The sequence below is a fragment of the Selaginella moellendorffii genome, unplaced genomic scaffold (assembly GCF_000143415.4).
Source record: "Selaginella moellendorffii unplaced genomic scaffold, v1.0 SELMOscaffold_12, whole genome shotgun sequence".
NCBI lineage: Eukaryota > Viridiplantae > Streptophyta > Lycopodiopsida > Selaginellales > Selaginellaceae > Selaginella > Selaginella moellendorffii.
Window position 1 is genome coordinate 1,915,536 of NW_003314273.1, and position 24,574 is coordinate 1,940,109.

The window sequence follows — 24,574 nt, forward strand, 5'->3', positions numbered from 1 at the left end:
CAGTCATTTTATTTTGCTCCTCTCGATGGGAGGAGCTGTGGCGGAGCGCCGCTTGAGGCCGCTATGGGACGCCATCGAATCGCGGCAGTACAAATCGGCGCTCAAGCTCGCATCGGCGCTGCAGAGCAAGCATCCCGACGCACCATACGTTGTGGTGAGTGATTTGTGGCATTGTGATGTGCGTTGTGTGGAAGAATGCGTCAAATTGTTGCATTGTGTCTTGGCACAGGTTCTCAAGGCTTTGGTTCTGGAAAGATTGGGCAAGCCCGACGAAGCTCTTGCCTTGTGTCGACAAGCCAAAGATATGCAGCCAGTCGATGACATGACTCTCAAGGCGTTGCAGCTTGTGTACCATCGACTGGGTTTATGTAAGTTTCTTCCTTTCGAGGTTAACTTAATATCCTGCCTGTTTTGCAAGTGGAAGAATCTACGCTTGCTTACGAGAATGCTTGCTCCAAAGATCCCGGAAACATGGAGCTCTTGATCAGCTTTTTCAACTGTCATGTTCGCCAATGCAATTACGTGAAGCAGCAACAGGTATGTAAGGTTTTGTGTTTTTCGTGACGTCTATCGGACGAGCTTTTCTGACAGGTAGCTATGAAAATATACAAACACACCGGAGAGGAGAAGTATCTGTTCTGGGCGGTTTGCAGCATTTACCTGCAGGTATTGGCTTCGTATTTTTCTTGCCAGTTTGATTTTTCCTCAGGCACTTCAATGTAGGTTAGGCCCGGAAATGCAGCGGAAAAGCAATTACTGGCACTGGCCGAGGCATTACTGAAGAAAAGAATAGACGCAAACGGACTTCATGACTTGGAGGGTACTTCGTTCTTTTGTTTTGTTTCCTGCTACTAATGGCTGGTGTTATTCACCTGAAAGGTCTTCGTCTTTACATATCTCTATATCTAGCCCAAAACAGAATTGAAGACGCTCTGGCTCTTGTGAAAGGCGAAACGGGTGCGTTATTTAACATTCCAATAGAACGCTTAAAACTCCAGGTGATAATGAACAAGGCAGGCATGTAGTGGTTTGACATCTTTTTCTATCAGGGTGAGCTCCTGATGCAAATGCATAAATACTCCGATGCGGTTGAGACTTACAGGGAGATCTTAAGCATAAGGTTGGTAGTCTCGATCATTTGTAATTTACTCGTGTTTCTTGGCAGCTCAGATGACTGGACCGCTATCATGCAATTTATCAATGCGTCCTTGGAGCTAACTGGAGATTGCTCTACCGTGGACAAAGTTGCTTTGCAACTATCGTCTTTGAGTCTTTCAGCTAATGAGGTTCGATATTCCAACCAAGGATACTTCACAAACTCCATCTGTTTCTGGCAGACGCTTGAGCGGCTTGGGAAAGTAACTGATTTTGTTAGCAGTCTTCAACGTTTGGAAACAACCGAATTAAGGAGAGGTCCATTTCTTGCAATGGTGGAAATCGAGTTCAGAAGGCTACTGTATGGTTCCGAAGGTTCAAATGCTACAATGGCGTTGGCTGCAAGCATTTTAAATTATTTTCAACGGTGAGTGTTTTTGAAGTTATGAAGGAGGTCTCCTCTTACTCCTCTCGCAGTTTCGGACACCTGGCAGGTTTCTTCTCCGATGTGAAACCTTATCTGTTAGTCTTGGATCCCCGCTCTCAGGAGTGGCTTGTCAATCAGTTGGCTGAAGATCTTGCAGCTTTAGCAGACACGGCCGGACCTATTCAACTCCTTAGGAAAGAGATTTCAGCATGTCAAGTTCAAGAATATACAGGACACTTAGGAGGTGAGCTAGAATTTGTGTTAGATACTTTTAAAGTTTTACTACAGGTGATCATTTGGAAGTTGTAAGGAGACTGGTGAGATTGTATAAGGACAACTTGAAGTATTCCGTGAATTTGGACCCTGAAGAAAACATACTTGGCGAGGAGTTTCTCGTTATGGCTGCTAGTCTGTTGGTCAAGGTAATGCATTTTGTCCTTCTAAAACTCAAGATCAAATGTTTGCATTGGCTTAGCTGTTTCTTCAAACGAGGCAATCTACCTATTTCCTTGAAGCGGCCGCTGTACTTGAATTTGGTCTGCACTTAAGGAGGTATCTAACATTATGAAGGTGCATTATGTTCAAACTTTATATTCTTTTCGCACAGGTTCAACTCTCATTTCAAGGTTATGCTTGTTAGTCTGTATTCGAGCATCTTTGCGACTTCTCTTGCAGTTGAATGGTGAGTTGGTTTTTTTCAAGATCATTGTTTTCAGAAGTGTTTCGCTATCAAGGTTCCGGACTTTGGATGTGAAGAACATTCTTTTGGAGTCTGCTTCGCATCATATATTACCGCTATTACTTGCAGCGCCACATTCGTCTGCGTTGCTGAATGATACTGTCAAGTTTCATGACGATTCCCAGCATGAAGTGGCAGAAATGACCATCATGACATATAGACATGGCAATTACTCAAAGGTTTGTGTTTCTTCGCTATTCACAGCACTAAGCTGTCAACTTGCAGATCGTGGAATTTCTGGAGCTGAAGGAGCGACTTGAAAACTCTCATCACTATTTACTTGTACGAGTTGAGCTGTCAATTTTTTCTCTGAAGGACAAAGTTGAAGAACTTGATGCGCTAGAAGTATGTATTTTGTTGCATTCTATTTTCTCTTAGGACTACTTTACAGGCTACTCTCGCGAAATTGGAGAATGGTAATGATCTACTGAAATGGTCTTCGGAAAATCGTCTTGCAACACTGTCGTTCAATGAGGATTGTGAAAGTCGTCCCTGGTGGTCACCGGTTCCAGATCAAAATTTTTTGGCAAGAAGTTCTCCCTGTTCGACGCAAGAAATTGCCGCCATCTTTCCAAGCTCAAAGGCGAAGGTAACCGAATGAGTATAAGTATTTTATTCTCTCATATGGATCTTCTAGCAGGCACAAGTGACAGCAACTGATCATGAAAGATGGCGAGCATCCGTAAAACGAAGAAGCTTAGTACCACGGCTTTTGTATCTATCCCTGAACGCGTTGTCGTTTGAGAAAGATCGCGATGAGAGGCGCGAAGAGCTGCGACAACACCTCGAGTACTATCTGAAGAGTTTGGACAGAAATTGGAGCACGATAGATGACTTCATCTCGGAATGCAAGGTAGTGAGCGACCATCCAGTTTATAAGTTGAAGATACCAAGGCATCTCATCCTCCTTCCGCAGGACGAGAAGCTGAACCTTGACGTGGATGCTCAACTCTCCATCTTGCTCTTCGTGCTAGGCTGGGAATTGGCCTCATGGTCGTCGTCATCAGAAGATAGAATCGTTCACTTGATGGCTCTCGTCGGCAAAACCTTGACAACAGGTGCTACCAATCTACTGCAGTCGTGTGACGACACACTGGGTTTCGGAACAGGCATGCCGGCATTGGTGAAGGTGATCACGGAACCGGTTTCCTGGCTTGCACTGTCGGCACAGGCATGGACGAAAAAACTCCAGCCATCCTCCAAGAAGAAGAGAAGAGGACAAAGCGAGACAAGCGAAGATACAAGGAACCCATCCAGGATCATAGATGGTCTCCGGGGGCTCGTCGCCAGCACCACTTCAGCGATTGAAAGGGTGGTCTTGTGGCTGACAAAACGATCTGGAAGCCGAGAAGAGGACGAGGTGGAGGCGCTGCTATTGCTGCTTAGAAGTGGGAGCGGCAGTGGAGTGGTGGAGCTGCTCGAGGGATCGTCTCCATTTGCGGCGTGGAAGGCCGAGGATTTGGCTGCGAGGATTGTGGCGAGCCAGCGTGAAGAAGTATCAAGGCTGGGAGAAGTTTGCAAATCTAGGCTCAAAATTTTGGTGAAGCCCAAGTTTTAAGTGACCATTAGAAAAACTGCCTAAAATTTATTTAAAATGATTCAAGTGTAAGATAGCTTTCTAGACTATCCAAACTAAATCGAACCCGGGTCGTCCGCGTGACAGGCGGAAATACTTACCAGTATACTACAAAGTTTAAACCATAAACCCTAGGGCTTTAATCGAAAAGGGGAATGGGGTCAGAGAGCACGAGGAAGAAGGCGATGTTAATGCCTCGAGGAAGAGCACGGTGGCTCACATTTGTCGACCAAAGGCTGCAGGTACCTGGCGCTCCATTTTCTTTCTCCATGAGTGATCTTAGAGCTCGGCCTTGTTTTGGGTCTTGTCTTGGCAATCAAAATGCTAGCAGGCAATGGACGGAAGAATCGTCCCTTTGGAGACGCTAGATCCTTCGTCGTTTGCTGTTTCTTGGTGGAAGCGATACGAGGTAAGATCTTTCCAAGTCTCGAGCGAGCGAGCAACACCTCCGTGTGTGTGTTTTCTAGCGGCGTGTCCATTCAATCTCACCGCGCTCGACTTTACTCGAGTCGCCTCCGCTTGTAGCGATCGATCCGAGAACTTTGCAAGGATCCCAAGTTGCTGCAAGAGAATTGACGCTCTGGTCGGGATCGCCGCTGCACAGCACGCAAACTCGAGCGGAGATCTCTGCCTGTCCAAGCCGGCGGCGAGCCTGTGCTTGAGCTCGCTGGTGGCAGCGCTGGATTCCAATGGCGTGCATCCACAGGCCTCGCGAGCTTGCGGAGTTCCAATGAGTCTGAGAGGCCAGTGCCAGTGCAAAGCCGCGGCGCGCGTTCGCGACATTGTTGGAGCTCCCGGATTTGAAGGGGTGGTGGCGAGTTGCGAGTCTTTTGGCGGTGGAGAGATGAATAGCTCTCGGTGTTCCAGATGTTCCGCCGCTGCTACGAGGCTCGCCGCCTCCATCGCCGCTCCAAATCCGCCCAGAAGTTGTCAAGAGGCCGTGTTTGTGGCGCTGGCGAGCTTCGAGGATTTTAAGTCGGCCATGCACAAGGCTTCGTGCTTGTTCCAGCTCCAGCCTCCAAAAAAACTCACTGGTAAGTTTCTTTCTCCTAGAAGTTGATGGATCATTTTTTTCTTGTTTCGAAGGTCCTAATCCAGAGTTCACAAGTTCATCTTTTTCTTTCCAAGTTCTGGCTCAAGTTCTTGTACTAATAACCTCTTGTTACTTCTCTTGCAGAGTGTCCACTCAAGCTCACGCCTTGGCAGCTCCAAAACGTAGCAAACGTTTGTAGCAGCAGCGAAAGTCCAGAATCCTCCTGCTGCTCGGTTTCACTCCTTTTCCTCCGGATCGCGGCCTCGAAACTGGGTAAAACTTCTGGCGATTTCGCCATCCCCCAGAGGCTGGCAAGAGCTTGCATCGACGATCTCGGCCCCCGGATAGCCTCGTCCAGGCAGAGAGTTTGCTCCATCTCCTCGGACAGCATCGCAAACTCGGCGAGGAGGGGGTGTAACAACATCGTGAGCTTGCGCGAGCTCGAGCACAGGCTTACGGAGCGAGACTTTTCCGTCTCGCGTGTTACGGAGACCTGTGATCGCTCTTCGTGCCTCGAGTGCCGACGAGCAGCCTTGGATGCCGCGTATGCTGCTGCCTGGCCTTATGTCGACGCCACCACCTTGCAGCACTGCATGGACTTGACGTTTCTCATGCTGGCCAGCAACGCATCCGCGATCAGAGCAACGCAAATCGGTGGCTGCTTGTACGCTCTGCCTGGTGAGTCTAATCGAGCGAGAAAGATCTTTGAAAAAAATCCTTTTTTTCCTCGTTCTTTTGTTTTTTTGTTCGTCATTCTAACGCTGTGAAGTTTGTTTCTGTCTTCCTTGACAGTGTTTACTCCGGAAGACGATGTTGCTGTGACCGCTGTGTCTTCTTCTTCTCCTCCTCCTGCATTGCCTCCAGCTCGTCCAGAAGACGATGTCTCGATGTCGTTGCTCCCAGATCCAATCAACAAGTTGGCACATCAATCTCCATCGCCGGTCACGATCGTGTTGGCGATTGGGATTGGGATCACGGGTGCTACAGTGGCAATTCTCTTGGTGTTGGTGCTCCTGCTGCAACGTAAGAGAGAGGAGAGCGTGCCTCTGTGGAACAAAGATAGCGCTCTCGACGTCTGGCAAGGATCAGGTAACAAGAGTTGGAAAAATCTCTTCCTCTCTTTTTTGTTTTTGCTCCGGTCGAAACTTTGTCTCTTTTATGGCTACAAACAAATATGTCCTTGCTTGCTGCAGAGGCTCTCCGCGCGCTGCGAAGGTTTAAGTACTCGGAGATAGAAAAGGCGACAAACCATTTCCATAGTTTAATCGGCCAGGGGCGCGGTGCTGCCAGCGCTGTCTACCGAGCAAAGTTTAAAGATGGCCTGGTCGCCGCAGTGAAGAGATTCCATGCGGCACCTCAGCCGCAGAGCGAGGAGGAGTTTAAAAACGAGGCACATTTTCTGGGCCGACTCCACCACCGCCATCTCGTCAGCCTTCGAGGATTCTGCATGAGAAAGAACGAAAGGTTTGGTTTTTTCTTGGTGTTGTCTTACGTTACGTTGTTTACTTCTCCTTAATGCAGGTTTCTCGTCTACGACTTCATGGAGAATGGTAGCCTCAAGGAGCGTTTGCATTTGCACCACCGTGGTACCTCAACTCAAAAAAAAAAAAATCTCTTTGCAAAAAACGAGAACTTTTGTTTTGCAGGGAGAAGCAATGGCACGCTTTCATGGCAGAGACGGCTTCAGATCGCCATCGAAGTTGCAACTGGGATGGTAAGTTGTCAAAGTTTGTTAGTTTTAGACTTCTGGAATAAGAAGAGGTTTTTCTTTCCCTGTGGAGTATAAACTCATCACTGCTGCGTGGGCTCTATCGCTAGGAATATGTACACTGCTACTGCGAGCCTCCACTGTGCCACGGGAATCTCAAGTCGAGCAACATATTGCTGGACGAGAACTTCGTGGCCAAGGTAAGCAAAGACGGTGACACTGTGTTTTTGTTTTTGGTCTTCTTCATATCTACGTCATCTTCACGGCCTGTTCCTTGTTTGTTTGTCCAGGTCGGGGACTTTCGTCTTCCAGCGGCTGCCCCTTTTGGTTGTACGCCAGGTCTGTCGAGTCTATCCTTTTCTGTTTCTTTTTTCGCTCGCTTTTCTTCTTTGTTTCCTTGTGTGTTCTTCGTAGTACTACTCTTGCGAAGCTTAAAAATGTGATTTTTGGTTGAGCAGACAGTGGCTACGTTGATCCCGAGTTCTCCCACACGGGCGTTCTCACGGAGAAGAGCGACGTTTACAGCTTTGGCGTTCTCCTCCTGGAGCTCGTCTCGTCCAGGCCCGTCACCACCGCCGGCGACAAGCACATCCTCGACTGGGCTCACGAGTTTTACAACTTCTCCGACGCTCGCCTGGTGGAGATGGTGGACTCCACTCTGCGGGACCAGATCGATCCCGACGAGCTCAAGAAGATCATCACAGTGTCGAGGCTTTGCTCGCAGAGCGAGGCAGCATCTAGGCCCAGCATGAAACAAGTCGTCAATCTCCTCCTGGACAACGCCATCGCGATCTTCCCGCCGCTATCCTTCTCCGCGACGATCAAAGATGACGATGGCGATGGCGATGGCGATGGAAAGCAGCACAGGAGAGTAAATTCGGACGATTCGCTCTCGATCCACTCGGCCACGGGGATTCCATCGTTTAGCACCGCGACCAGCAATGCCAAAAACCTCTTCCTCTTCTCCACAAGTCCTCACGCACCGTCCTTCTCGTCATACTCCACGTACTCGCCCAGCTATTCGTTAAGATTCTCATAACTATAACACCAAAACTAAAAGGGGGGGTTTAAAAGTAAAAAGGATTCCAGGATATTCTCATGCGGGGATATTCCTATCTGGCAGTATAACGACGTCTGGGTATATTCAAATAGCATGGCGATAGGCCACTGACCAGAGATGCCGTCCACGTGGTTGAATCGGGGATATTCTTACGTATTAAAACGAAAAAGCGTTGTGCTGACATTGACGCATGGGCTTGAGCGTCCCAGCTGGCAGACACGTTGCCCTAAGTCGATGACGTGGAATTAGATGAAGTGGGGGACGTGGCATTTTTGTTTTGCATTTTTTAGGGAGCCAGGCATCCTGCCAAAGAGGGAGAGAGTGTAGCAGTCGCCGCTCGCTCGCTCGCTCGCTCGCGCTCGCCCTATTTCTCCCCGCGAATCTCCAATCCTCTCTTCTCGCAGCCCCAGCGCCAGCGCCATCGCGGTGATGCGATGCGATTCTTCTTGTGCTTGAGCGCTCCACGCTGCTTGCCAAGGCGATTGACAGGAGAATCTCGTGTTCTTGCCCACCTAATCAATGGGATTCCTCGCTGATCCAGTGCCGGGGCTGGGATTGGACGAGTAGGGTAGAAAAGCGGCGAGCAGTGGCGAAATTTCTTGGCATTGGAGGAGGTTACTGTGGCATGCGGATCAGGCGAGCGGCGGGAGCAGCAGGAGCAGCGGAATTTCTTGCGGCGATTGGTGGCGCGGATCGTCATGGCGAGGTTCATACCGACATCGATTAGTTCGCTGCTGCTACTGCATTTCAAATCGCCATGTGAGTGTTTCCAACCCTCTCTTCTTTGGTAGCTGCCAGATTGAGGAGCATGCAGCGGCTCACCGAAAATTTCCTCCTCCATAGTCACCGCCAGCATCATCCATGCTTCTCTTCTTATGCCGCCACTTCTTCGTTGCCAGATTCTTCACGCCCCTTAGATTTGTGGATAGATTGCAATCTCTGGATGCAGCAGCCCGGATCATGGATCACACCTTGGCCGTTTCTTAGGCATCGAATGAGCAAGCATGTCGATTGGTTGGTAACACTTCCGCTCTAGCATTTCAATCAACTCACACACATCTCACATATTTATCTATCACTACTTCTACTACTCACACAATTTTGCAAGCTTTGATTCTTTGATTTTTCTTTCTCCCACACACTTGGATAGAGGACTAATCTTTTCCTTGGCTTTGTTTTTTTCTTGGCAGTTCCTCAGCAGCATCTGGAAGCATCGTGCAGTTCATGCTTTAGCAATTGTCATCACGGAGGTCCTTCGTTACATGGTGGAGATGGCTCGTGGGAATGGCTGGAACATCTCATCTCCGGTCCCTGCCAGCAGCACATACTCGCGCTCGCGCTCAGCATCATCATCATCATCTCCTACTCACTCATCCTGGTATGGCAAAGGGTGCGCTTCTATGGATCCGTTTACAGGCCCATCAAGCTCCACCACTCGGGTCTCAATGGCGTCCACATCGAAGTCTCGCAGACCAAGCGCATCGGCCTGCTCTTCAAGCTCACGGCTTTGAGCTGCTGCTACATGCTGCTGCTCAACGTTCTAGCATTCGTTTGTGGGATCTGGAAGGCCTGGAGCGGATGGACAGAGCTCTTGCTGCTGATGTGCATCGCCTCGGCCGTACAAGCAATTGCCTGGGTGGTGATCTCGCTGGCCACGGATTCGGTGAGGAAGACTGGGGCTCCAAAGTTTCCGGGATTGCTCAGGGTGTGGTGGCTCCTCTCCTTCAGCTTGTGCCTCTATCGGCTGTCCATGGATATCATCATCGCCAGGCGCACAGGCTCCATGTCCTTTCAAGGCTGGCTGGAAGTTTGCTCGTTTCCGGCATGCGTTTGGCTCGGGCTTGCTGCACTCATTGGAAAGTCCGGGGTAGTCCATGTCGTGGAAGAGATTCACCAGCCTTTTCTCAACACTAATGGCACCGGCGGAAGAGAGGGAGTTGTTCATGGCTGCGAGTTCGTCACTCCATACAGCAAGGCCGGGGTTCTCAGCTTGATGACATTCTCGTGGCTGAATCCGCTGCTCGCTGTGGGAGCTCGCAAGCATTTGGACCTCAAAGACATTCCTTTGCTGGCACACCAGGATCGGGCCGAGGTGTCTTACATGAAGCTGAAACACAACTGGGACAAGCTCAAAGCGGAGAACTCGTCGAGGCCACCGTATCTCTTCATGGCGATTGCAAAGTCGTTCTGGAGGGAGTCGGCTTGGAACGCCTTGTTCGCGCTGTTCAACGTCCTGGCTTCGTACGTTGGTCCATACTCGATCAACGACTTCGTGGAATATCTCGGTGGGAGGAGAAGGTTTGCCAGGGAAGGAGTTTTCTTGGCGCTGCTATTCTTTGGTTCCAAGCTTGTGGAGAGCCTGACGCAGCGGCAGTGGTATATGGGGATCGACATTCTTGGCTTGCATGTCCGCTCGGCATTGACAGCCTTCGTCTATCACAAGGGGCTGAGGCTTTCGAACTCTTCTCGGCAGGGTCATACCAGCGGAGAGATTATCAACTACATGGCAGTGGACGTTCAACGAGTGGGCGACTTCTCGTGGTACTTGCAAGATACTTGGGTACTTCCGCTGCAAATACTTCTGGCGATGGCGATTCTTATCAGAAGCGTCGGTTGGGCTGCCTGTGCGACTTTAGTGGCTACATTCATCTCGATCCTGGGAAATATACCGCTAGTCAAAATGCAGGAGGATTACCAGGACAAACTCATGACTGCGAAGGATGAGAGGATGAAATCGACGTCCGAGTGTTTGAGGAGTATGCGGATACTTAAGCTCCAGGCCTGGGAAAACAGATACTGTAAGAAGGTGGAAAAGCTCCGGGAGGAGGAGTACGGATGGCTCCGAAAGGCTCTCTACACTCAGGCAGCTGTGACGTTTATTTTCTGGGGAGCGCCGATTTTTGTCTCAGTCGTCACTTTCGGGACCTGCGTCCTGATGGGGATTCCACTCACTGCTGGACGGGTTCTCTCGGCTTTAGCTACGTTCCGGGTATTACAGGAGCCTCTTCGCAATATACCGGATCTCCTGTCGACTATTGCTCAGACCAGAGTATCACTGGACAGGCTCTGGATTTTTCTTCAAGAGGAGGAGCTTCAGGAGGATGCAAGCATACGGTTGCCCTGTGATGACCGCACGGAAAATGCAGTCGAGATTGAAGATGCTTCTTTCAGCTGGGATGAAAGCGTGGCGTGTCCTACTTTGAAGAACATCAACTTGCGCGTGAAGAAGGGTATGAGAGTCGCAATTTGTGGCGTTGTTGGTTCGGGGAAGTCGAGCCTTCTCTCTTGCATCCTCGGTGAAATACCAAAATTGTCGGGAACAGTAAGTTGTTGGGTTTGTACGTTTAAAAAGCTGGACAGTATCTGATCTTACTTGTTTTCTCAGGTAAAGGTGGTGGATTCGACTGCCTACGTTGCACAATCTGCTTGGATTCAGTCAGGGAAGATTAAAGACAACATCCTGTTCGGGAAAAAGATGGACAGGATGCGGTACGAAAATGTGTTGCAAGTTTGCGCACTCAAGAAGGATCTGGAGCTTTTTGCGTATGGAGACCTCACCGAAATTGGTGAACGAGGAATCAACTTGAGTGGAGGCCAAAAACAAAGGATCCAGCTCGCCAGAGCATTATACCATGATGCTGAGCTCTACCTGTTGGATGATCCATTTAGTGCTGTCGACGCACACACGGGAACAGAGTTGTTTAAGGCTAGTGCTCTGACTTTTATCTCCTCTTTCCGACTAATTGGTTGTTTATTGTCACAGAAATGCATTCTTGGGGATCTTTCCACAAAGACCGTGTTCTTCGTCACTCATCAAGTGGAGTTCCTTCCTGCAGCGGATCTAATTTTGGTACGTCATCCCATGCGTAGCGTTTTTTTTTTTTTTTCCTCTCTCTCTCTCTCTTGAACATTTGTATATTGCTCACCTGCTGTCAGGTGATGAGGAATGGCGAAATAATACAGGCCGGTAAATACGACGAGCTTTTGCAAGCCGGTGCAGATTTTAATGCGCTGGTGGATGCTCATATCGAAGCCATCGAAGCGATGGATATAAACGAGTATTTGGTTGGATACGAGGACGACTTCGAGGACAAAGTTGAAGTGGATAGAGCTGGTGGGAAACTCAACAAGGTGGGCAGCAAGAATGCGGATAGAGTTGGCGGGAAGCTCAACAAGATGGGCAGCAAGAAGGATAAGTCTCGGAAAGCTCAGCTCGTACAGGAGGAAGAACGAGAACGCGGAAGTGTCAACCTTCACGTCTACTGGTCCTACCTCACTGCGGCATACGGTGGTGCGTTGATACCAGTGATCCTGTTTGCACAGTCTATGTTCCAGTTCCTGCAAATTGCCAGCAACTGGTGGATGGCTTGGGCAAGTCCGACAACACACGGAAGATCTCCTCGAGTCGGCAACTTACTCATGATCCTGGTCTACACGGCGCTGGCTTTCGGGAGTGCTATCTTTGTCTTCGTCCGAGCAATGCTTGTTTCCGTTTTTGGTCTTGTGACCGCACAAAAGCTATTCGTGAGCATGCTCTCCTGCATCTTTCGGGCTCCAATGTCTTTCTTTGATTCCACTCCAGCGGGGAGAATCCTCAACAGAGTAAGTTTTTATATATTTTTCTATTCTTTTATATCAGCTCTTTGATTCTCTTGTTTCTCGACAGGCTTCAACTGATCAAAGCGTTGTTGATCTTGATATACCTTTTAGACTTGGAGGTTTTGCTTCAACGACGATCCAGTTGTTTGGAATTGTCGGCGTGATGACGAAAGTTACCTGGCAAGTTATCATACTGTTCTTAACAGTCGTTGCTATTTGCGTCTGGATGCAGGTATGTTCGTTGATTTTTTTTTTTCCTTGATTTTCTGTCAACGGATCATTGTCTTCTTTGTTGCAGCAATATTATATGGCGTCTGCAAGGGAGTTGTCCAGACTGGTTGGCATTTCGAAGTCACCTATCATACATCACTATAGCGAATCAATTTATGGAGTTGCTACTATCCGAGGTTTTGGACAGGAAGAGCGGTTTAAGAAAACAAACATGGATTTGTACGATTCGTATGGCCGACCTTACTTCAACAGCTTTGCTGCAATCGAATGGTTGTGCTTACGGATGGAAATTCTTTCTACGTGTGTTTTTGCATTTTCTATGGCGCTGCTTGTGAGTTTCCCTGTAGGAGTGGTCGATGCAAGTGAGTAACGTGTTTTTATTCTTTAGTTTCTTGCTCTTGTCTTGATGGATTGTTTTTATATTTTCTCAGGCATTGCTGGCTTGGCGGTGACTTACGGACTCACATTAAATGCAAGGCAGTCACGGTGGGTGTTGAGCTTGTGCAAACTAGAAAACAAGATTATCTCCGTGGAGCGGATTCAACAATACACTCGTATACCGAGTGAGGCACCGCTGGTTCGAGACAACTGTCGTCCACCAAAGGACTGGCCTTCGGAAGGAACGGTGGACATAGAAAACTTGCAGGTATGGATTACCCGTAATGTCTGTCTCTTACAACTCTCTTTTCTTTCCTTACAATTTTGTCAGGTGCGGTATAGCTCACGTACTCCAATTGTTTTGCATGGAGTCACCTGCACATTTCCTGGAGGAAAGAAGGTCGGAGTCGTGGGCCGGACTGGCAGTGGAAAGTCTACTCTTATTCAGGCACTCTTCCGGATGGTCGAGCCAATTGGTGGTAGGATAATTATCGATGGCATCGACATATGCAGGATTGGGCTCCATGACTTGAGGTCTCGCTTGAGTATCATCCCGCAGGATCCCACATTGTTCGAAGGGACCGTTCGCGCCAACCTTGATCCCCTTGAAGAGCACTCGGACACTGAAATCTGGGAGGTAAGCCAACACCATCTTTTTGTCCCTTTTATCTAATAGTTCTTCCAGGCCCTAGACAAGTGTCAGCTCGGGGATTTGCTTCGTTCAAGAGAGGATAAGCTTGACTCGCCAGGTATGTGTGGCTTCTTGCACGACTCATGTTCTAAACGTGCAGCTTTTCTAAACTTGCAGTGACGGAAAATGGCGAGAATTGGAGTGTTGGACAGAGGCAGCTCTTTTGCTTGGGACGAGCTCTGTTGAGGCGTACACGCATTTTGGTCCTGGACGAAGCCACGGCGTCCGTCGACACAGCAACGGACGGCGTCGTCCAGCGCACAATCCGTGCGGAGTTTCTGAATTGCACGGTCATCACTGTTGCTCACAGGATTCCTACGGTGATTGACAGCGATCTCGTACTGGTGCTGAGCGATGGTTAGTCCTCTTTCTTTCTTTTCATAGTTTTGTGGGATGGTAATGGTTCTTCCTCGCAGGAAAAGTAGCCGAGTTTGACACTCCGATCAGGCTGCTGGAGGAGAAGTCCTCCATGTTTCTAAGACTAGTGACGGAGTACTCGATAAGATCAAGCAGCGTTTCAGACTTGACGCTTATAGGGTCGCACACATGAAGAGTTTTGTCTTCCATCAGGCAGCAGCGACATTCTTGAAAGAGTTCCAATCAGACCGGGGAGGAAACGTTCACACAAAAGTTTTGCGTCCATCCTGGCCGAGGTAAAATGTTCTACAGAGATTTTTTGTAAGCCTTGGAACCATGTATCGAAAATTTTCCAGGTAGAGAAGAGAAGGAACTTGCGGTCATGTTGTCTAAAACACGAAAAGAAAAATAACTACGTTATATTGTTCTATGTACAAATTTGTTCTTTTTGTTTGGTTCCAAACTACTCAAATGTTTGATAAGAACTTCTGTAGTAATGATAAGAACGTTTGATCAAGAGGATGTTTTTATAGTGATGATAAGAATGTTTTATCAAGAGGATTTTTCAAACTATAACATAATAATACAGGATATTAATCCGCTCGAGCTCGCTCCTCTTGAAGCGCTCGTCAAAGAAAAATTCCACTCTTTGTACAAACGCAAGTAATATACGTATCTTGCAATCTTACACCAACCAATATCAACCGTCACGATTACTGCCACGTCTGTGCCAAGACTCGGCCTCGCTATGTGTGATCTTTAAAGGCCGAAGCAAAAGTTTTCCTGGAATGTGCCACCGCAGCACCGCGCAATGGACAGCAAACCCAGAGGCTTTGGCACCCGAGTGATTCCGCTTGGAGAGATCGAGGTCCTCGAGGCCGAGCACCTGGAGAAGATCTGGGAGACGAGCGATGGAAGAGCTCTCTTTTACAAGCCTGTCCAGGTACCAGATGGGTTTCATGCGCTTGGCTGTCATGCAAGACGAACAGAGGTACCTGATAGCTTGCTGTTGTTAGTGCGAGGCAGCGGCGTCACCGCCGGTGCCTCCAAACCAGCTCCTCTCGCTCCACCCGTCGACTACTCACTCGTCTGGAAGAGCCCAGTTAGAAACGAGAATGAGACGGCCATGGCTTTCTGGTTACCTCTGCCTCCCGCTGGTTACAAGGCACTCGGCTTCGTCGCCAGCGTCACCAAGCCTGGAGTGGACGAGGTTGCCTGCGTTCGAGAGGATCTCACCAGCGATGCCACTATCTCCAACTCCATCTTGGCCTCTTCGTCCTCTTCCGTGTCCAGTTCTTCCTCTTCTGTTTTCACCGGATTGTTCCAGTCCCTGTGGAGTAGACTTCTAATGAGCAGTAGCAGCGTCGCCGACAACAACACCGTGGAAAGCTTCTACGTCTGGCAAACACGGCCGCGTGAGGTGGGAGTCACGGCCAAGGGGCTGAGCACCGGCACCTTCTACTGTTCCTCGTCCTCTTCATCCCCTCTGCCTTCCATAGCCACGCTCCAAAACGTGAGCTTTGATCTGCCTTCCTCCATGCCTAGCTTGCAGCAGCTCGATGCTCTCGTCAAGCGCTACGCCCCGATAATGTTCCTGCATCCGGACGAAGACTTCTTCCCTTGCTCCGTCGAGTGGTTCTTCCAAAACGGAGCTCTGCTCTACAGCAAACAGAACCCGTCCGCTCCGGTACAAATCACTGCGAACGGTGCGAATCTGCCGGGTGGCGAGACCAACGACGGGAGCTACTGGCTCGACTTGCCACGCGATGCTGCAGCTGCCGAAAAAGTGAGAAGAGGAAATCTAGAGAGCGCAATCACGTACCTGCACGTCAAGCCGGTATTTGGCGGAACGTTCACCGACATGCAGTTCTGGTTCTACTATCCTTTCAACGGCCCGGCAACTCTCAAAGTCGGGCTCATCAACGTCAAGCTCGGGAAAATCGGGGAGCACGTCTCTGACTGGGAGCACCTGACCCTTCGCGTGGACAACTTCACCGGGAATTTGTCCAGCGTCTATCTCGGACACCACAGCTCCGGCACCTGGTATCAGCCTTCCGACTTGGAGTTTGATAGCACCACCACCTATAGGCCGTTTGTGTACGCGTCCAAGCACGGCCATGCCCTTTATGCTCATCCGGGAGACAACCTCCAAGGCGACGAAGAACGCGGGCTCGGGATACGCAACGATACAAAGCGGAGCAGCTTCACCTGGGACGTTAGTAAACACCAGCTGATATCTGCAGCTTACTTGGGTGTAGAGGAGCCACCTTGGCTCCAGTTCATGCGTGAATGGGGCCCCAAGATCCAGTATAACTCCAGGACCGAGCTGGAAAAGGTGTTCAAATTCCTTCCCAAAAAGATAAGGAGGTCCATCGAAGATATCTTTAACAGGTTTCCGAACGAACTGTCTGGCGAAGAAGGTCCCACTGGACCCAAGCAAAAAAACTTCTGGACGGGAGACGAAAGATGAATGAGGTAACCTGTTGTTGCAAGCAAAGAAAAATTACATATGGGCGAAGTTCTGGTTGCGTAGGAACACTAACCTGATCGACGCCAAGCTGTGTGGCCTGTAATCTGTATGGTACAAGATTGTTCATTTCTCTTCCTCGTCCGAAACAGTTGTGTCAAAAACTGGTTCCGGCTGAGTTTGTGCGTATGCAGGAGCAATAAACTTGGGATCTTTTGCAGCAAGTTCGGCATACTTCAATATTGCTTCCCGAGGATCCTCCTCCATCCAGTTCTCCGTCATTGCTCCACCCTCCTGCAGTTCATACGAGTTTTAGAACCAGTGGTTTGGCATAAAAGAGATGCTTACCTTCAGTAAGTATTGAGTGAGCAAGCTTCCCTTTGTCGCACCCACACGACCACCATGACCAGGACCATTGATGGGTAGGTCCGGTCTCCGGGATTTCAGAGGATCATTTCGAGCCTTTTCTCGTTGACGCTTGCGGCTTGGTTCGTCTCTGAACATAGGTAGAGCATGCGGATTTCTAACCACTGGTGGAGCTTCAAAGTCGTCCACAGATTTTTTTCGTGGAGCCCGCCCAACACAAACCAACGCTCCTCTCTTGCTCAAAACCGGGTCGTACAATACGTGAGTATTGCCTTCTCTTTTGTCGCCCGTAGTGGCAAATATCTGATGGTTTCATTTCGTTAGCACGAGAAATTGAACATCTAAATGCCAGAGTCAGTACCTGATTCAATCGCGGATGCCAAGCACAGCAAACAACACTTCCTGACGAGGATATCCCGGTTTTCCGAACAAGCTCAAGTTGCCTTTTGTCAAAGAAGTAAAGCTGTCCACCGGCATTTCCTCCCTTCTCAACAGAAGTACCAGTTAGAATTAGGTGCTCATCTGGACTGAAGGCCAAATTCGTTTGTGCGTAAAAACAAGGAAGCCCTGAAAACACTTTCAGAGGTTCTCGAGCTTTCCGGATGTCCCAAACCTGGAGCAAGGTGTCAGCGGAAGAAACATAAAACGAAAATAGGAAAACTAACTTTTAGAGTAGCGTCGGTGCTCCTGGAAACCATTGTGTAACCATCAACAGAAAACCGGATCGCAGTTACGTCGTCACCCGCGGCATGGGCCTTACTCAGATAAATATCCGGACGGCTGCCCCATCCTGGTTTGATAGACCAGATCTAGGAAAAGAAAAAAGGCTTGTCAGACGAGAAAACAAGACATAAACCCTACCTGGATGGATCCATCTGCCAATCCCCCCGCGATCGTTTTTCCTTCTAAACCCCATGCGCAAGCCGTAACAGAAACACGACCTGGTCTTGCAAGTTTAGGCTTGATGACCTGCAAACTGGGAAGTTAGAAGACAATTCAAGATTTTCTAGAACCACTTACCTGTTTCTGAGATTTCAAGTTGGTCACGTCCCATATTCGTAATGATCCATCTTCCGACGATGTTAATATCGTGTTCTTCTCCGACGGATGCCACTCACCACCCGTCAAACCAGAAATATGCCCGCTAGTGTGCTTCAAGTCCCGTATGTACATATCACCTTTGATGAATTCGCCTAATGAAAGACCGTCTCTGTCAAATATCTGTCGCAAGATGCGTGTAAGTAGCTTCAAAACAGACAAATGAACCAAATACAAACTCACCTTGGCTCTTGCAGACCCTGTCACAGCAAGAAAACGATCCGCCGAGGGACTCCAGCTAATTGCTCGCATCTGATGTCCTTCAAACGGCTCAATCCGCCTGAACGACTGCAGACGGGAATCCATGCCTTGGAAATCATACATCCGGATCGAGTAGTCGTAGCTCCCTGTCAAAACTCTGGACCCAGAAGGATCAATGGCCAAAGCGGCAACAACCTGGAACTCACAAGCATTAGAATGAAGCTCAACAAAAAAAGAAAGAAAAAACGAAACCAATATGAGTTCGAACGAACCTTTGTGTGTCCCCCGAGAATAATCTCATTGCTTAGAGGAACATGATATTCGTCATCGTCCTCTTCTTCTTCTTCGTCACTATCACTGCCAGCTCCATCGTTTGGTCGAGGAGGACCGATCAACGCAGGCTCGGTATCATCTTTCTCGTCACTTAGAGCAGCCGTAGACGGTCTAGGAGGTCCAATCAATTCTTCTGCTGCTGCCTCTTCCTCCTCTGGTCTCGGCGGCCCAACCATAGAGCCGTCTTCTCGAGTGCTCAAACTTTGCTCGCTTGGACGCTCCAAGTTATGGTTAGCTTCCGCTACTTTCTTCAAACGCTCGCTAAGATTTTTGTTAAGCTGGGTCTCGTCTTCGCTGCTCGATCGCTTTGTGAGCGTGTGGACAACCTCTACAGATGCTATCGACTTCTCTTGCCTTCCAAAAGACACGGGAAAGTGGCCTCTCAGCTGGTCTGCCTCGTAAAACTCCTCCTAGAAGAAAAAGAAAATATCGCGTGAACAAGCGCTGCATTGGTATTGCCTGGAAATCTAAGAACTTACCATGGTATTCGCAGAGGGAGTAGCAGCAGCACGCCCTATATTGCGAGTTGTGAGAAGAGAAAAATCAGTAGGTTCTTACCATTGGAGCGATGCTGAGCTTTGGCGATGGCGCGCATCTGAGCCTGGAGCGCATCGATTAGCGAGGAATCGCAGGAGAATCGACAGAACTTACCATCTCTCGCGCGTCATCTTCGTCGGAGGACATTCTTCCCTTGTCTCACAAAACCCTAAACGAGAAAAGGGAGAAAGATATTTCTAGGGTTCTTGGCCGATTTGCGGCCATGTCGTGGTGCACGATTGAATCCGACCCAGGTGAGAATCCCTTGCTACTCAGCTGATGCGATTGAGATCCTTGCCTCGCAGGCGTTTTCACGGAGCTCATCCAGCAAATGCAAGTCAAGGGCGTCCAGGTAACCTGTTCGTCAAGATCTTCCACTGGATGATCGCGATTTCTATCGAAACCTCTTGCAGGTGGAGGAGCTCTACAGCTTGGATTTGGAATCGCTCTCGTTGCTCCGGTGAGTGAGAGCTGTTTTAAGCAGGAGAAGAAGAAAATAAAAGGAGTTCTAAGGATGGTTTTTCCAGGCCTGTCTATGGACTAATCTTTCTCTTCAAATGGAGGCCTGGGGAGAAAGATACTCGGCCCACTGTGAAGGACAACAAATCGATTTTTTTCGCGAGCCAGGTGAAGTGAAGCTCGATGTTCTAAGTTCTTTCGCTAACTTGGAAAGTTTCACGCAACACAGGTTATAAACAACGCTTGCGCTACTCAAGCAATACTTTCGATCCTGATGAACAGAGTGGAGATCGATATTGGTCCCGAGCTTTCGATGATGCGAGAGTTCGCCAAGGATTTCCCTCCGGAGCTCAAGGGCCTGACCATCAACAACAGCGAGGCCATTCGCACTGCTCACAACAGCTTTGCGAGGCCGGAGCCTTTTGTTCCCGACGAGCAAAAGTTTGCGGACAAAGACGACGACGTCTATCACTTCATCAGCTATCTCCCGGTGGACGGTGTTTTGTACGAGCTGGACGGACTCAAGGAAGGGCCGATCAGTCTGGGCGAGTGTGGCAGTGGAGACGCTGATAGCATGGAGTGGCTCAAGATGGTCCAGCCAGTGATCCAAGAGAGGATCGAGAAGTACTCCAAGAGCGAGATCCGCTTCAACCTCATGGCCGTGATCAAGAACAGGAAGGATCTCTACAACCAGCAGCTGGCGGAGCTCGACAAGCGGAAAACCGAGATAAGTGGCGACGACGGCATGGACGTCGACTCCAAGAGCGGCAGCGGCAACGAGGAGCTGGCACAGATCGACGCGGAGATCGCTCGACTGACCGAGAAGATCACTCAAGAGGATGAAAAGTTCAAGAAGTGGAAGACTGAGAACATCCGGAGGAAGCACAACTACATCCCCTTCCTCTTCAACTTCCTCAAGATCCTGGCAGAGAAGAAGCAGCTCAAGCCGCTGATTGAAAAGGCCAGGCAGAAGACATAGACAAGAAAAGCTCGAAACCTCAGACGACGAACGCTGGTAACAAATTTTTCTCTTTTCTAACTCTCAGTAGAAGACGTTTCCCAGTGCCTCTCCCAGGATCTCGTCGATGCTCCCCTTGACATCGACGTAGTCCTCGTCGTCCAGCAGCGCCACGAGCGACGCATCATCCTCGTCAAAGATTTGCTGCTGCTGCTCAAAGAGATTGGGAGGAGCTTCATTGGCAGGAGGAGGAGGAGGAGGAGGAGGAGGAGGGAACTTCTCGTCGACCGTCGTGTTCTTGCTCTTGCTCGAGCTCTTGGTCCTCGAGCTCCCGTCGTTATACTTTGGAATCTTGTTCTCGTGGTCGGGCTTCCAGGAGTAGTAGTGGAAAGTCTCGGATTTTCCTTTGGGCTCGTTCTGGTCGACTTTGACCACCACCTGGGCTCCGCAAAGCACCGCGAGCTCGTAAGCCTTCTTATACAGCCCGCCGTTGCGCTTCCGGAACGTTTGCTTGCGCGTCGTCTGGTTCTTGATGAACGCGATCTGGATCTTTTGCTTGCCCTGTTTGAGCTTGAATTTCTGCTAAGACGATCGATCGATAGATCAATGGGAGAGGGAAGAACAAGAACAATAGAGAGAATAAGAGAGCGATGTTCTCGCTTGGAATTAAACTCACTTTATCAGGTTTGTCGGCTTTGTCGGCCATTCTTTAAAGTTGTCGGCGCCTCCAAAAGTAAAAAGTTGGGTTTGTCGGCCTTTTTAGGGGCAAGATGTTTAGGGCGGGGATTAACCAAATCTGGAAGAAATTAAGATTAAGCTGTGTGGTCGTCCGGGGAATCGAACCTCCGCCCACTCCCGCGCGATGGGGCGGACCACTAATGCCAGTGGCACTAGCTCCGGCCGGAGGCGCGGGCGATCCGAGGAGGAAGAAGCTGGCGCTAGCGGCGCTGGCGGCGACTGGGATCATCCTGCGGCGGCGCTCCATCGCCAGCAATCCATGCTCGTGGATGGTAAGCGCCGCAGCTTGTCCGTGCCGATTTGCAAGGATTTCGGGCGGGGGCGGTGCTCCAGGCCCGTGCACGAGTGTCGCTATGCTCATCCTCCTCCCACCGTGGCCGTGGAAGGGTATGCTCTCTCTCGAAATCTCTGGGTGTGGCTCTCAAATCCCTAGTTGCGAGGGTTTTCTCTCAGCGATCAGGTGACCATTTGCTACGACTCTCTTCGAGACAGATGCGCTCGTGGGATTTCGTGCCGCTACTTCCATCCGCCGCATCACATTCGCGTGTAAGATCACGATCTTTGTCCTCTCTCTCTCTTGCATTTGAGACGCCTAGCCTACGATCTCCTTGTTCTTCATCAGTGCCACACAAGAAGCCGTCGGCATTGATCCATCGCCGCTGGGGCTCGAGGTACGTGATGGATTTCTCGAAACATCGTCCATAAGCGCTAACGATTGATTCCTCTTCGAATTCTCCCAGCTGCGAGCATCCAATTTGCTGCTTGGTCCTTCCCCGACATCTCTTATCACGATCTCGAGGCCTTCGATCGAGGTGCTTCCTCCATGGTTTCTTTATATTCCTTTTTCCATGGATTTCTCCATCATGGTTTATCGAAACTTTGGCATTTCTTTGTCAGGTTTGTAGGGACTTTGTTCGTGGGCGATGCAAGCGTGAATCGGACGAATGTCGTTTCGCTCATCACGTCCCAGCAGCCGGAGATGGCGATTATGCTATAGTGTGTGTCCGTCTTTTGCTTCCTCCAGCGATCACTCAAACCCGCTCGTTCTTACAGGTCTGCCAGGATTTTATGCGCGGAAGATGCGAACGAGAGACTTGCCGCTACTTCCATCCCCCGGATCATCTAAGATCTCGTGTGAAAGATGTAAGTACAGACGTCCGTACAGATTTTCTTTGTTCATCCGTAGTTTTTTTTGTTCTTTCTTGCTAGATTGGAGGTGTTCCTGCTGCCGTGTCAAATCCTCCTCGATACGATTTACCAGGTGTCTACTGTTCTTATCCAGGATACGAGAACCAGGTAAAGTCGTACTCTACGTGATTAGCTTTCGCAAACTCTTACTGTCAGGCGAAGCGAATGAGGCTGGATGAAGTGCTTCTCGACAAGAGCTCAAACCTTGTAAGAAGACTGTTCTTAATTGTTTTCGGGAAGGTTTTCACGAATTTTTTCCAGCTTCTGGAAGCCGCTGGCCAATCTCTCCCTGTGTTTAGACCGTGCTCACCTCCACGGAATGGTACAATGACCGAGCTCCTTCTTGCCATCACCCGTGAGTGAGAATGTTTTACAGATCAAGACAGGCTCCCGGCGTGCCGAGATTTCTTGCGTAACAAATGTGCCAGAAGCTCGTCCTGTCGATTCGTCCACCCAGCTCCCTACACGCAGGTAGTCAACTTCGGAGCAAGAGTGCGTACTAGAGTACTGATTTGTGGAACTCGCAGGTGGTCGACGGCTATGTAACTCTCTGCCGTGATTCTCTCCGAGGCAAATGTTTAAGGGAAGCATGCCGCTTCCACCATCCGACGCAATCGGCTTTCCAGCAACGCGATAACTTCGAGAGCTCCAACACGGATAACTTCTATGGGAGCCGAGCGGCAGTAGTAGCAGCTCCGGACTCGTTTGGAAGCCTCTCTCCAAACGAAGACGATGACAATCCAGGCGATCAAGGTACTCCGAATCACCACAGGCTACAACACTCTCCCGCTCCTCCTCTTGATCATCTTCCTCCTCCCCCTCCTCCACCTCTTCCTTCACCTCACCTCCTCCAACAGCTTCTCCATCTTCTAGTCCTGCAATAGAGAGAAGCAATTTGGCAGAGGCAATGTCATGGCATATATATAATCTTTCTCTCGAATCGTGCCACAGTTGGAGATGACTAGAGCTGCCGGACTGCTCCTGCTCGCTTCCTTTCGGTCAGATGCAAAAAATGCCACTGACTCTACCGCGCTGCGCTAGGTACCCTCCTCCTTTTTGTAGCTACTAGAACCTCTTCAATTCTAAGATATTCCAGCAGATACTGTAAGTTTGCAAGGTCATCTCTTTACGAAGCTCAACCTCACGCAAGCAGAGACGATGTTGTTGTATATGCGGCGAGCCAGGAGCTTGGCCATGAAAGATGTTTCACTCTGTTCTTGAGAAGGTCGAGTCCTCCATCCGAATTGCCGTGTCTATAGCATGAGCACAACAATTATAGTCCCCGCTCCAAAATAGGTGCCTTGAAACAACTTGATAAACAGACTAGAAAATACCTGCATTGATCTAGGGACCCCTTATTTTTGCTTCTTGTCCTTAAAAGAACAATATTGGCTATTTGTGTCATGGATTCTTCTACATCCAAGGATTCCGAGGGCAAGGAAAACATTTATGTATTGCTGCTAATAGGGCTGTTGCTTGTAGTGTTTCTCCCACTAACTATCCTGGCTTTTGTGGCGGATACCAATCGTCACGAACCATGGTGCGACTTCAAGGACATCAAGGTTTTACACGTGGAGCTCCCATCAAACTCAACTCCGAGGTTTGTCTCGGATGTAGAGCTCCAGTTTACCTGCTCGAATCTCAAGCATCGCAAGCACGAAGGTCTGCTGGACGTGGAGTTTGATGCAATGGACGTAAGTTTGAGCTACCGTGGTGTCGAGCTCGCCAGTTTTCATTCCCCATGTTTGTGCTTCCGAAGAGCAGGAGTGTTTCTGTGACACGGAGGCTTTTGGTGAACGAGACGAGCCTTCCCGTGGATAAGTTGGAGCTGTTTGAAGCGGATGTCGCATCGGGCAAAGTCCCACTCTCGGCAGCTATTCATGCTAGTGCTCAGTGGGTTCACAGATTCGGCCGGGGTAGCTGATCTTACCTGTGACTTGGGCATGCTTCTTCCACAGAAGGGTGAAACCAAAGCGCAAGATATTGTGTTTGATGGTCAGCAGCTGTGCCCTGTTTACTTGTCCTGTCCCTATTGTGGTTTCAAACAGAGGGATGGTGTAGTTCAGGCCCCAGGCCAGGAAGGTGGAAGCACCAAAAGCCTTGAGGGTATCGGTGTGGAAGCCTTTGCCAGTCGATGAGATCGCCAAGCTACACACTAAGTTTTATTATTTATATACAATCTAGTTAGATTTTTATAATTTCTATCAAACTAATATATAACGACAGAATATTCTTGATGCTAGTAAAAACTACATGGCGATCTACCATATCAACTTGGCATTGATCCATCAACTGACCTTCTTCTGTGGATTTAATCGCCACAATCGTTGTGGTT

General features: G+C 49.4%; 8 protein-coding genes across 10 annotated transcripts; 6 read left to right on the forward strand and 2 right to left on the reverse strand.

The window, feature by feature from the left end:
- The first annotated feature begins 11 nt into the window (after positions 1-11).
- On the forward strand, positions 12-3,885 carry LOC9659721 (N-terminal acetyltransferase B complex auxiliary subunit NAA25). Of its 2 annotated transcripts, XM_024674421.1 has the most exons (18): positions 12-154; positions 230-368; positions 419-537; positions 592-666; positions 724-820; positions 880-998; positions 1,050-1,120; positions 1,166-1,286; positions 1,338-1,522; positions 1,573-1,766; positions 1,811-1,944; positions 1,998-2,074; positions 2,130-2,204; positions 2,257-2,440; positions 2,487-2,606; positions 2,653-2,850; positions 2,899-3,114; positions 3,178-3,885. In XM_024674421.1, the coding sequence occupies exons 1-18, from the start codon at positions 26-28 to the stop codon at positions 3,817-3,819; spliced, it is 2,895 nt and encodes a 964-aa protein (XP_024530189.1). In that variant the 5' UTR covers positions 12-25; the 3' UTR covers positions 3,820-3,885. The 2 variants fall into 2 exon arrangements, with proteins under 2 accessions (XP_024530189.1, XP_002969343.2); XM_002969297.2 differs by having other exon boundaries at positions 2,902-3,885.
- Positions 3,886-3,980: 95 nt separating this feature from the next.
- On the forward strand, positions 3,981-7,703 carry LOC9659722 (probable receptor-like protein kinase At1g49730). The gene is made up of 11 exons (XM_024674191.1): positions 3,981-4,079; positions 4,169-4,246; positions 4,305-4,871; positions 5,015-5,548; positions 5,663-5,959; positions 6,064-6,334; positions 6,392-6,456; positions 6,517-6,584; positions 6,689-6,778; positions 6,869-6,917; positions 7,037-7,703. The coding sequence occupies exons 3-11, from the start codon at positions 4,568-4,570 to the stop codon at positions 7,615-7,617; spliced, it is 2,259 nt and encodes a 752-aa protein (XP_024529959.1). The 5' UTR covers positions 3,981-4,079; positions 4,169-4,246; positions 4,305-4,567; the 3' UTR covers positions 7,618-7,703.
- Positions 7,704-7,939: 236 nt separating this feature from the next.
- LOC9659723 (ABC transporter C family member 5) lies at positions 7,940-14,328 on the forward strand. The gene is made up of 13 exons (XM_024674531.1): positions 7,940-8,397; positions 8,829-10,960; positions 11,024-11,344; positions 11,402-11,488; positions 11,575-12,240; positions 12,305-12,469; positions 12,536-12,830; positions 12,900-13,114; positions 13,178-13,483; positions 13,532-13,595; positions 13,655-13,894; positions 13,954-14,190; positions 14,251-14,328. Exons 1-12 carry the CDS (start codon positions 8,337-8,339, stop codon positions 14,085-14,087), a joined length of 4,686 nt encoding a protein of 1,561 aa, XP_024530299.1. The 5' UTR covers positions 7,940-8,336; the 3' UTR covers positions 14,088-14,190; positions 14,251-14,328.
- Positions 14,329-14,441: 113 nt separating this feature from the next.
- Positions 14,442-16,585, forward strand: LOC9659724 (putative vacuolar protein sorting-associated protein TDA6). Its single transcript, XM_024674533.1, has one exon. The coding sequence runs from the start codon at positions 14,706-14,708 to the stop codon at positions 16,362-16,364; it is 1,659 nt and encodes a 552-aa protein (XP_024530301.1). The 5' UTR covers positions 14,442-14,705; the 3' UTR covers positions 16,365-16,585.
- LOC9659725 (WD repeat-containing protein 70) lies at positions 16,198-19,047 on the reverse strand. 2 transcript variants are annotated; one of them, XR_002992327.1, is made up of 12 exons: positions 19,011-19,047; positions 18,918-18,960; positions 18,839-18,873; positions 18,299-18,769; positions 18,009-18,221; positions 17,748-17,948; positions 17,589-17,696; positions 17,393-17,536; positions 17,089-17,340; positions 16,710-17,030; positions 16,438-16,655; positions 16,198-16,374 (listed from the first exon to the last, which is right to left on the reverse strand). XR_002992327.1 is itself a non-coding variant. In XM_024674532.1 (11 exons), exons 1-11 carry the CDS (start codon positions 19,041-19,043, stop codon positions 16,488-16,490), a joined length of 1,989 nt encoding a protein of 662 aa, XP_024530300.1. In that variant the 5' UTR covers positions 19,044-19,047; the 3' UTR covers positions 16,198-16,487. The 2 variants fall into 2 exon arrangements, 1 of the variants encoding a protein (XP_024530300.1); XM_024674532.1 differs by having other exon boundaries at positions 16,198-16,655.
- Positions 19,048-19,064: 17 nt separating this feature from the next.
- LOC9660614 (ubiquitin carboxyl-terminal hydrolase 2) lies at positions 19,065-20,420 on the forward strand. Its single transcript, XM_002969301.2, has 5 exons — positions 19,065-19,150; positions 19,202-19,248; positions 19,310-19,356; positions 19,424-19,523; positions 19,585-20,420. The coding sequence occupies exons 1-5, from the start codon at positions 19,120-19,122 to the stop codon at positions 20,332-20,334; spliced, it is 975 nt and encodes a 324-aa protein (XP_002969347.1). The 5' UTR covers positions 19,065-19,119; the 3' UTR covers positions 20,335-20,420.
- On the reverse strand, positions 20,368-21,019 carry LOC9659726 (MADS-box protein 04g005320). The gene is made up of 2 exons (XM_024674192.1): positions 20,990-21,019; positions 20,368-20,895 (listed from the first exon to the last, which is right to left on the reverse strand). Exons 1-2 carry the CDS (start codon positions 21,017-21,019, stop codon positions 20,398-20,400), a joined length of 528 nt encoding a protein of 175 aa, XP_024529960.1. The 3' UTR covers positions 20,368-20,397.
- A 156-nt stretch (positions 21,020-21,175) lies between these two features.
- Positions 21,176-23,520, forward strand: LOC9660615 (zinc finger CCCH domain-containing protein 28). Its single transcript, XM_024674193.1, has 12 exons — positions 21,176-21,438; positions 21,505-21,597; positions 21,674-21,722; positions 21,792-21,863; positions 21,949-22,047; positions 22,105-22,194; positions 22,261-22,347; positions 22,396-22,446; positions 22,501-22,561; positions 22,616-22,710; positions 22,767-22,992; positions 23,191-23,520. Exons 1-12 carry the CDS (start codon positions 21,176-21,178, stop codon positions 23,202-23,204), a joined length of 1,200 nt encoding a protein of 399 aa, XP_024529961.1. The 3' UTR covers positions 23,205-23,520.
- Positions 23,521-24,574: the final 1,054 nt, after the last annotated feature.